The sequence below is a fragment of the Penaeus vannamei genome, chromosome 11 (genome assembly GCF_042767895.1).
Source record: "Penaeus vannamei isolate JL-2024 chromosome 11, ASM4276789v1, whole genome shotgun sequence".
NCBI classification, from domain to species: domain Eukaryota; kingdom Metazoa; phylum Arthropoda; class Malacostraca; order Decapoda; family Penaeidae; genus Penaeus; species Penaeus vannamei.
In genome coordinates, this window is record NC_091559.1 from 45,910,177 (window position 1) to 45,919,753 (window position 9,577).

The 9,577-nt window shown below is 30.2% G+C and overlaps 1 protein-coding gene across 2 annotated transcripts; it reads right to left on the reverse strand.

Annotated features, from left to right (window-relative positions):
- Positions 1-167: 167 nt before the first annotated feature.
- Positions 168-9,122, reverse strand: LOC113829482 (glyoxylate/hydroxypyruvate reductase A). Of its 2 annotated transcripts, XM_027382661.2 has the most exons (10): positions 8,977-9,122; positions 7,396-7,481; positions 6,884-6,967; positions 6,040-6,162; positions 5,749-5,848; positions 5,439-5,535; positions 4,939-5,052; positions 4,383-4,539; positions 2,392-2,543; positions 313-451 (listed from the first exon to the last, which is right to left on the reverse strand). In XM_027382661.2, exons 1-9 carry the CDS (start codon positions 9,086-9,088, stop codon positions 2,412-2,414), a joined length of 1,005 nt encoding a protein of 334 aa, XP_027238462.2. In that variant the 5' UTR covers positions 9,089-9,122; the 3' UTR covers positions 313-451; positions 2,392-2,411. The 2 variants fall into 2 exon arrangements, with proteins under 2 accessions (XP_027238460.2, XP_027238462.2); XM_027382659.2 differs by lacking the exon at positions 2,392-2,543 and having other exon boundaries at positions 168-451.
- Between the last annotated feature and the right edge of the window lie 455 nt (positions 9,123-9,577).

Consider the following 9,577-nt stretch of genomic DNA (forward strand, 5'->3'; position numbering starts at 1 on the left):
GAGAGAGAGAGAGAGAGAGAGAGAGAGAGAGAGAGAGAGAGAGAGAGAGAGAGAGAGAGAGAGAGAGAGAGAGAGAGAGAGAGAGAGAGAGAGAGAGAGAGAGAGAGAGAGAGAGAGAGAGAGAGGGAGAATCCTGGCACAACAGAAGAAAAAGAAGAGGAAGAGGAAGGAGAAAAAAGACTAAATCTTAAGGCACGATACAATACATCTGAACCTGACAGGGCGATAATGATGAAGAATATTCTGACTTATCTAAATGGCTCAATAGTAATTCTGCTCCTGCCAGACCTAAAAGTGAGTTCTTTACTGTGACCTAATATCCTTTGTTCCAGTCGACTGCCCCAATCAATGGTTCGTTCTTAATGAATCGCTTGTAATTTGCACTGAATTTTTTGGTAATCTCTTCTGAACGATATATGAATGTTGCTGCTGTATGGGGGCTGATGACAATCTGTTGGCATAAAAAAGAAAAGAAAATGTTATGAAAAAAATAAATGTTTTGCTTTTCAGTCATAAACTTATCAAGACTGCAAATTCAGTGTATAGCTAGCTTAATGGTTTACCTTCTTTCAATTTTCTCTCCAAAACCAAAATCCATCTCTTGGAGAAAACAGAAATATTCTTAGAAATACACATTCAGACACACAAACACACACAAAAACTATATATATATATATATATATATATATATATATATATATATATATATATATATATATATATATATATATATATTTATATATATTTATATTTATATATATACATATATATACATATATTTATATATTTATATATTTATATATATATATATATATATATATATATATATATATATATGTATACATATATATATATATATATATATATATACATATATATAAATATATATATATATATATATATATATATATATATATATATATATATATATATATATATATATATATATATATATATATATATATGAATACAAAAAACACTCTACTGTGTTGATACTATGGTAAAAAAAAAAAAAACACAATGCACAAATAGGTGAGACAACAGTTTCAGATTCGAGCTCCATTCCATTTTCCAAAGATGGAATCGAGGATGATTCTGAATCTGCTGTCTCACAAAATATTGAAAAAACAATATTTTCCTTCATCAAATTGCCTGTATCTAAGAGTGACACAAAACAAATGAAGTCACTACTATCAACAGGCTCTCAATGGTGAGCCAGTACCATATGATATGCCATTACACAATGCCATCTGCGACTCTGTCCACCACAGCCATTGCATAATTCCATGCTTTCTGCAATGAATGGGTTAAATGTCCTTATTTTAAAGGTTGTCTGCAATCAATAGACTCCACAGCAGAGGTAATAAAATCTAAAGCTCAAGAAAATTACTCACCCATCATTACCACATCATTAGTAACACTCAAAAGCCATAAAAAAAACTATCCTAATTCAAAAGAAAATGCAAACTATAATGTTAGATTTAATTTAATTTAATTCAAATTTAATGTTAGCCTCCCTTCAGCTACTGAACACTCATATCAATGCGGTGGAGAATTGTGCAGAGGGGTTGAACTCCTATGCCTAAAGAGGACAGTTCATCATTCTAAAATAAGCAACAATAATCACATTATCAGTAGATAAGTCAAAATCAATTAGTAATTTATATTTCATTATTGTATATTATGGAAAAGAGGGGTCACATTTCCCTACACCTCACCACAATACAGACAAGAAGATATAAGTAAGAGGACACATTACTGATTAAATAGTCATGGTACTACACTGTGTCAATGTGAACTCACTTGTACCCCCCCCCCCACACACACACACACACATCACTGTTAAGTTGCAAAACTAACAAAATTACTTTGAGAGTTTCATTGTATAATGAAAAAGGAGATTATAATGATCAACCCTACTTTCAAGAAATTAATTTTAAAATCAGGTTTAGTCCTCAAGTCATATAATTTCTGGTAATTACTTTGATTAGAAGTAGAAAATGATTACCTCAAACAATGTGTGTGGCCTGTCAACATACAGATGCAAAATATAAAAGCCATTGAAAATATGAAGCCTTTTTAAGAGAAGAACTTGCAGACATCTATCCACAATATTTACAATAAAACTCTTGTTTGTACCTTACAGGTAAGGAGTAATTCAAATACAAAAACAAACAACCTTATACACTATTTGTACATCATTCCACTACAAATCATGCAACATGGAATATATAAATAGTTTAACTACATCACTACTTCTATCTTTCTACCCATAAACCCAAAATCTATGTCTCACTGTCCGCATTTCACAACATAGACATGCAAACAACAAATGCAAAGCAACAAATGCAGAGAAAATACCTAATGAGAAGTATAAGACAAGTTTCTCACCTAGCTATAAGAGTAAGCCCTCAATAACCTGCATTCCAGTCAATGGGAAACAATGCTGGAAGACCCTGAGAGAAACGCTTGTAGTTTTGGATAAAAGTCTTAGACACGTCTTCGGGTCTGCTAGTTCCTGCAGTGTGGGGAGTAATCTCCACCTGTGGATAGTGGACAGTGGTCAACTATCATGTTACTTCACGTACCACTTTTTCTTCTTTTTATATATATGCATATATACATACATACATATAAATGTATATATGCACTATATATATATATATATATATATATATATATATATATATATATATATGTATATATATATATATATATATATATATATATATATATATATATATATATATATATATATATATATGTATATATATATATATAGATAGATAGATAGATGGAAGATAGATAGATATAGATATAGATATAGATATATATAGATATATACACTCTACACAAACACATACACACACATATATGTGTATATATATATATATATATATATATATATATATATATATATATATATATATATATATATATATATATATATACATATATATACATATATATATATATATATATATATATATATATATATATATATATATATATATATATATATATACATAAATATATACATATTTATATATATACATATATATACATATATATATTAGTACATATATATATAAATACATATATATAATGTATATGTATAATTATGTATATGTATATATATGTATATATATGTATATATATGTATATATATATATATGTATATATGTATATATATACATGTACATATATATATGTATATATATATATATGTATATATATGTATATATATGTATATATATATATAAATATATTATATATGTACATATATGTATTTATATGTATATATATATGTATATATATATATATATATATGTATATATATATGTATATATGTATACATATATATATATATATACATATATATATACATATATATATATATATATATATGTATGTATGTATGTATGTATGTATGTATGTATATATGTATGAGAGCATTAATTAACTTCTTTACAGATAAGTTTGCTTTTGATATTAAACTTCTGATTCTATGGCTTACATACACAAACCTCTAAAGATTTATGTATGCATACCTTGTATTCAACCCCCTATGTTCTGTAAAATTTGACTTGACTGTAACTCACACCGGGTTGACATCCTTTAACGTGATACAGGTTGAATACTTTTCTAAGTTGACGAGAAACAGGCCCTCAAAAGTATGCTTAAAGCCTCTTTCCTGCCGCATTCCTTCAATAATAATTTATGCTGCAGTCAAGACAATAGGGAACAAGGCAAATTTATGCTGTATGCACTTTGCATTTCACTGTGACCAGCACCTGTTGTGAGTAGGTTAACTACATACATTTATGTCATTATCTTAAAAACAATAAAATGTTATACAGGGATGTTTACTATACAGTTTGAGAAAAATTTAGTATGCATTTAAAATAACTGTCTAACTGATTAATGTTTATTATGTTTAGAATCTGTCTTGCCATTGATAATCAAGACCAAAATTCTCATTCATTTTACCCAGAATTAAAATGAATAAAGGTAAATTCAAAAGAGGATGAGACACAGGTTTGAAGAAAATTAGTGAGAAATCAATTATGTTGTCTTATACAAGAAGACAGGCTTTTAGGTTGAAACTGATCATTTGAAACTGATGAGAAATATTGATCTTCTATTTTGCATAAATTATCAATGGAAACCAGATTTAGGGAGTCATGCACATTCAAGAAGCATTAATTCCTGTCTAGCTTTTGCTTGGGGTATTAAGGTCATGAGACTAGAATAAAAGTGCTTCTGATATTATCATTACACTTATGTATACATATTATCTCTCTTACTCACTCCCTCACACTCACACACATACACACACACCATAAGAACAACCATGCACACAATATTTTTTAATATATTACTTTGGGATGCTTCCAGAGGGGACTTTCTGAGGACAAAGGTTCCTTGGCAAAAACATCCAAAATGGCTCCCGACAACCACCCAGAGTCAAGGCTCCTGATCAGGTCTGCTTCACTTAAGAGGTCTCCACGGCCAATGTTAATAAGAACAGCTCCTTTTCTGCCCAATAAAGAAAATGCATCAGAATGTAATGAAATCAAGAATGAACATATTAGTTACTAAAAGCAATGTATCTTCTCTCTTCCCTGTGGTCTGGCCATATCTACACACATGGTCAACAGACAACGTTTATGGGGCATATGACTGAACTTAAAACATACTAAAGTAAATGTATTACTTTATAAGTTCACGTGTTTGTGGAGACATGACAGGGAAAACGATCCCCAGTATCTGTTGACCCTAAATTCATAGACATGTTCCACTGTTCAGGGGCTAAAATTCTTAAATATGTTACTGACAAAAAAGATTTTGCACTGGATAAGATTATTCATAGAAGACTGATTTATATAATAAAAAAATAAAAAATAAAAAAGGAGTGATAACAATCTCAAATCATACTTTGCAACCTTCAAGACGTCTCCCCCAAGCATTCCTCTTGTTTCAGGTGTTGATGGCATGATATTTACAACATAATCACACTCCTTCAAGAGGGATGAAAGCTCTCCAGTATGCCTTTGGAAGTATACAGAGAACATACCTTAAAAAAGATACTGACATTGTAAGGATAAATGTTGTGCATGTGTCCTTATTTGATAAATTACAATGATGAAATCACTCCTCAATCTCATCATTAGCAGTTAGAAGAAAAAAAATTAAATAATCTCTTAAAAGTATATTTTTAAAAATTGTATATTTTTACAATCTACCTCAAACAACTTGGCTCCCTTATCCTGTGCATCAAAAATCTAATTGAAACAAACACTTTTAAACAACAACAACAAAAAACATAATTTCCCATTCCTTTTATGCTTTTATAAACTTTAAAATATCTTACAGAGAATCATTGTTTGTAGGCCATAGCAAAGTTTTCAGCAGAAAAAGTAAATGATAATACTTACCAATATTTATCAACATTACTACATCTATTCTCATCACTTGGGATTGAGCGGCTGTAACCATGCACAGTGCATCGGAATGCTTTGAGGCATCTTGCAACTGCATAAAGAAAATACAATATATATCATTTGAAAGGGAAATTATACCAAAAAGCTTGCCCTTAAGAAGCATTTCAGCTGATTTCAAACAAGCTAATATATAAAGAAAGCCAAATAGAAAAAAGAGGGAGAATAATTAAAAATCAAACTTGTACAAACTGCAGTCCTAATAATCTTGTACATAAAGGGGTACATAAGTATTCATAAATATTACCTTCTTTTCCAATATTTCCCATTCCAAGTATTCCAACAACCAAGTCCTGTATGCTACGGTAGTAATGGATCTTCTTTTCATGAAGCCACAAACCTTTCATCTGTTGATACAAATGAAATAAGAGTAAATATGCATACTACCCCAATGCCTCTTAAATGCACACATGGACACACAAACTTTTTTGAAGTTTTGCATGGGTATACTGAAGAGCCAGCATTACCTTTAATGATATATTCACAGTTAAAACATTTAATTCAAACATAAAGAATAAAAGGAATTGGAAAGTTTTACCTGGTTTTGATGACACTCAAACCAGTCTCGCTCATGACTTATGATACGACCAACTGTATATTCTGCCATAAGCTGACCGAAGGAATCCCCAACCATACGACTGATTGGGAAGTTTGGCTTTGGCTAATAAAATGAAATGAAGTAGATTAGATTCTTAGAGAATGCTGAGGTACAATTAGATCATGTGTCAGTACACGATGTAATAATCTTTACAACAAACACAAATACAGAATATAATAACTGGTTACATAACAAAATTGTAAAATTTCAAAACAAATGGTTTCAGCAAGGGCATATGTATCACTGATAATACAGAGGAGTGTCTGGGTATGGAAAACTAAACTTTTGAAATAATGCCATGTCAGGTTAAGTGTGTCCTCTGTTCAACAAATTTAGATTTAAAAAACTATGAATAATCTATTTACCAAATTATGCTGAATGTTTAGATGACCAGTGCCTCTCAAAATGGGACATTTTTCTTGTATTTAATTTGAAACTTGATCTGTGATAGTTGGCTTGCTGTGACTGTGGTATGGTGCATCTGATTGCCATGGCCTCTGCACTTTGCACACTAACAAAGGCCAATGATTCTTTACTATGTATACTCTGGCAATAAAGTGCTTGCCCTGATTCCTCATTTGATAATAAATTATCATGGAGAGGTACAAGCCCTAATATGAGGTGGAAATTTCTTGTTTCTACTTGAGTGCTGATGGGTACCTTCAAAACATTTACTGAAATGGCATAATTTTTTTTCTTTCTCTGTGTAAAAATGCTAAAATAATGTATAGAATCTACACCAAAAACTGCTAAATGCTTATCTTGAACATGTTCTAACTCTCACCTTGTCCCTGAAAAGGTCAACAAGCCCCTCAACCCCCGCCCATGTTCCTTGGACCCACTGGAGTTTGGGGAGCAGGTGCGTTATCTGAGAGCAGAATCATAATGTTAATTCACTGATTAGAAATGAATAAGTAGAAAAAAATATTTAAAAAGGAAAAAAAATGTTCAATACAGCTGGGATACTCTTGAATATATCTAAACTTGTGTATCATACAAAAACAAGAAGAAATAAACACAAGAGACAATATCCAACATGAAAAAGAACTTAATTTCCTAATAAGTATATATAGGAACATGACTTATTTATTTATATATCACATATAGCTACTTTCCTAATTATTACCATGCCAGTACAAACACAGTGAAAAAAGAAGACAAAGAAAAAGAAGAATAAGAGTATAAGTAAAAAAAAAAAAGGGTAATAAGTATAGGCAATCTATAAAAAATATTGCAATGTGCTAGATTCTGTGTGATTCTGATGTATCCAATGGAGCCGCTTGGCACAGTACAAACCTCTCCAATAAAGTTGTTGTCTGCCAAGAGGATCTCTGCCTCTTTGAGTTGCTCTACAGCTTTTGTCTGCTCTGATGCAACACGCCCTGTCGAAAGATTATATAAAATTGACACTTCATCAAATGGGGATCAATCAATTTGTAAGGCCCAGATCAGTTTGTATCACACATTAAAATTAAATACACATTAAAAAAAGAGAGAAAATATCTAGTTCTTCTTTGATATCAAAAGCCTAGTCTTTGAACTATAAATGGATAAATCTACATTGTTATATCAGTAAATTCTTCCTGTTTTTGCATTTGAGGGATTAATATATATGATACGAGTGCTGTGCGTACAGTGAGCGGGGAAGAAAAAAATCTTCAAAAAATTTGTCTAAAGCAGTAGAGTGAAAGTTACTTATTCCATACATATCTATTAAAGAAATGAAGCAAAATATTATTCCTCCCTTTCAACAATCCTGTAAAATACTTCTTCATTTTATTTATTCATTATTCCTATTTTAAGGAAATATGAATGAAATAAGCGAGCAGTCTTTCAGTCTCATATTTTGGCTTTTTTCATCTGTTTTTCTTCCCGCAAGATGCTGTTACTTTTAATTTGCTGTTATCTAGAGAGGTTTGTTTAAACTGATGGCTTTTTATTCTCATTATCACCCTCTCGAGATATATGACTTTTGTGCTTGTAATGTGAAAATCCTGCTCTTGTTGCTCGTTCAATAATGCTTTTCCACAGGGAAATAAAAAAAAGTTAAATCAAAGGTATTCTTGTTCTGACGAGGCCCATATTCTATATAACAAAAAAATCCACCACAAAATTGTTATGGTCCTTTTTTTTTTTTTTAATGGGTCAGAGTAAGATTATGCAAACAGAAATAACAGTAACAATATTACAACAACTATTACTAATAATAATGATGACAATGATTTTGATGATAATGATGATGATAACAATAATGATAACAATGTTAAAAATACCACGACTAATAATAATATTAATAATAATATCATTATGATAATAATATTGTATATATAATAATATAATTAATAATGTCATTAACTATAATAATAGTAAAAATAATAAAAAATAATGATAATAATATTAATAACCATAAAAAAGACAAAAATATTAATAACAATAATGATCATGACACTATCAATAATAATAACGATGATGATGATGATAACCATACTAACAATAATAATAATAAGAGTTAATTGCATAAAATACAGTGGAACCAACCATAAGAAACATATGCCACATCATGGTGCCACAAATGACCTTGAAATTAGTTTAGGAAGAATACCAGTTGCTATTCCCAAGTGTTAGGCTTAGAGATAACACGTCTATAGGATGTGATGTGGTTACAAACAGTAGAAAAAGCTAACAGAAGTGTCTAAAAAGTTTTTTTTCATGGGACTCAAAGTTGCTGACAGTAAGATATTCGAAGTCATAAGTCCAGTTTAAGATACTATGTCAAGGGCAGTTCATAAAATCTTTGTATCGTTCATTATATTATGGTTAAAATCCGATCTATTCGTATTGTCATACATATTGCACGTGACGATTTAATAGCATTACCTTCAGGCTTGATGTTGATCACAATAACATCTGGTAAAGCCTCTTGAACTAGCCGTGCCAGTCTTGGAACGATAGAGAAAACGTACACGGCTCTCTTCGCCGATGTCGCCATGGTAACTGCCCGGCGTTGGCACCTTGGCACTCGGTGGTTGTGGCGCTTGTGACGTCATCCTGTACGTCATCGCTACGTCATCTCTGGTGCGTTGTATAGTGTGGTTGGGTGAAGAGCTGATGTATTGTGTTTTTTGTTGTTGTTATATGTTGTTTTATTATCATTCTTTGTCATTGCATTCATTATTATCATTACTTTCACCGTTATTACTACTGTAAATATTAGTCTAGTAGTTGTAGTAGTAGTAGTATTCTCATTATTATCATTATCATTATCGTTATTATTACTATCAATATCATTATTACTATTAGACTATTATTATTATTAACATTATTAATATTATTATCATTATTATTATTATTATTATTATTATTATTATTATTATTATTATTATTATTATTATTTTCATCAGTATCATTATCATTATTATAATGATGATGATGATTACTATCATTATCATTTTCATTACAAACTTCATCATCATCATCG

What these genes read in the sequence shown, in the direction of transcription:
- LOC113829482 (XM_027382659.2), bottom strand. Translation starts at nt 9,088, where the DNA reads ATGGCGACATCGGCGAAGAGAGCCGTGTACGTTTTCTCTATCGTTCCA. An exon ending in ACAACAACTTTATTGGAGAG is followed by an intron (nt 6,968 to 7,395) that starts GTTTGTACTGTG and finishes TTCTGCTCTCAG; the next exon opens with ATAACGCACCTGCTCCCCAA. An exon ending in GGGAAATATTGGAAAAGAAG is followed by an intron (nt 5,536 to 5,748) that starts GTAATATTTATG and finishes TTCTTTATGCAG; the next exon opens with TTGCAAGATGCCTCAAAGCA.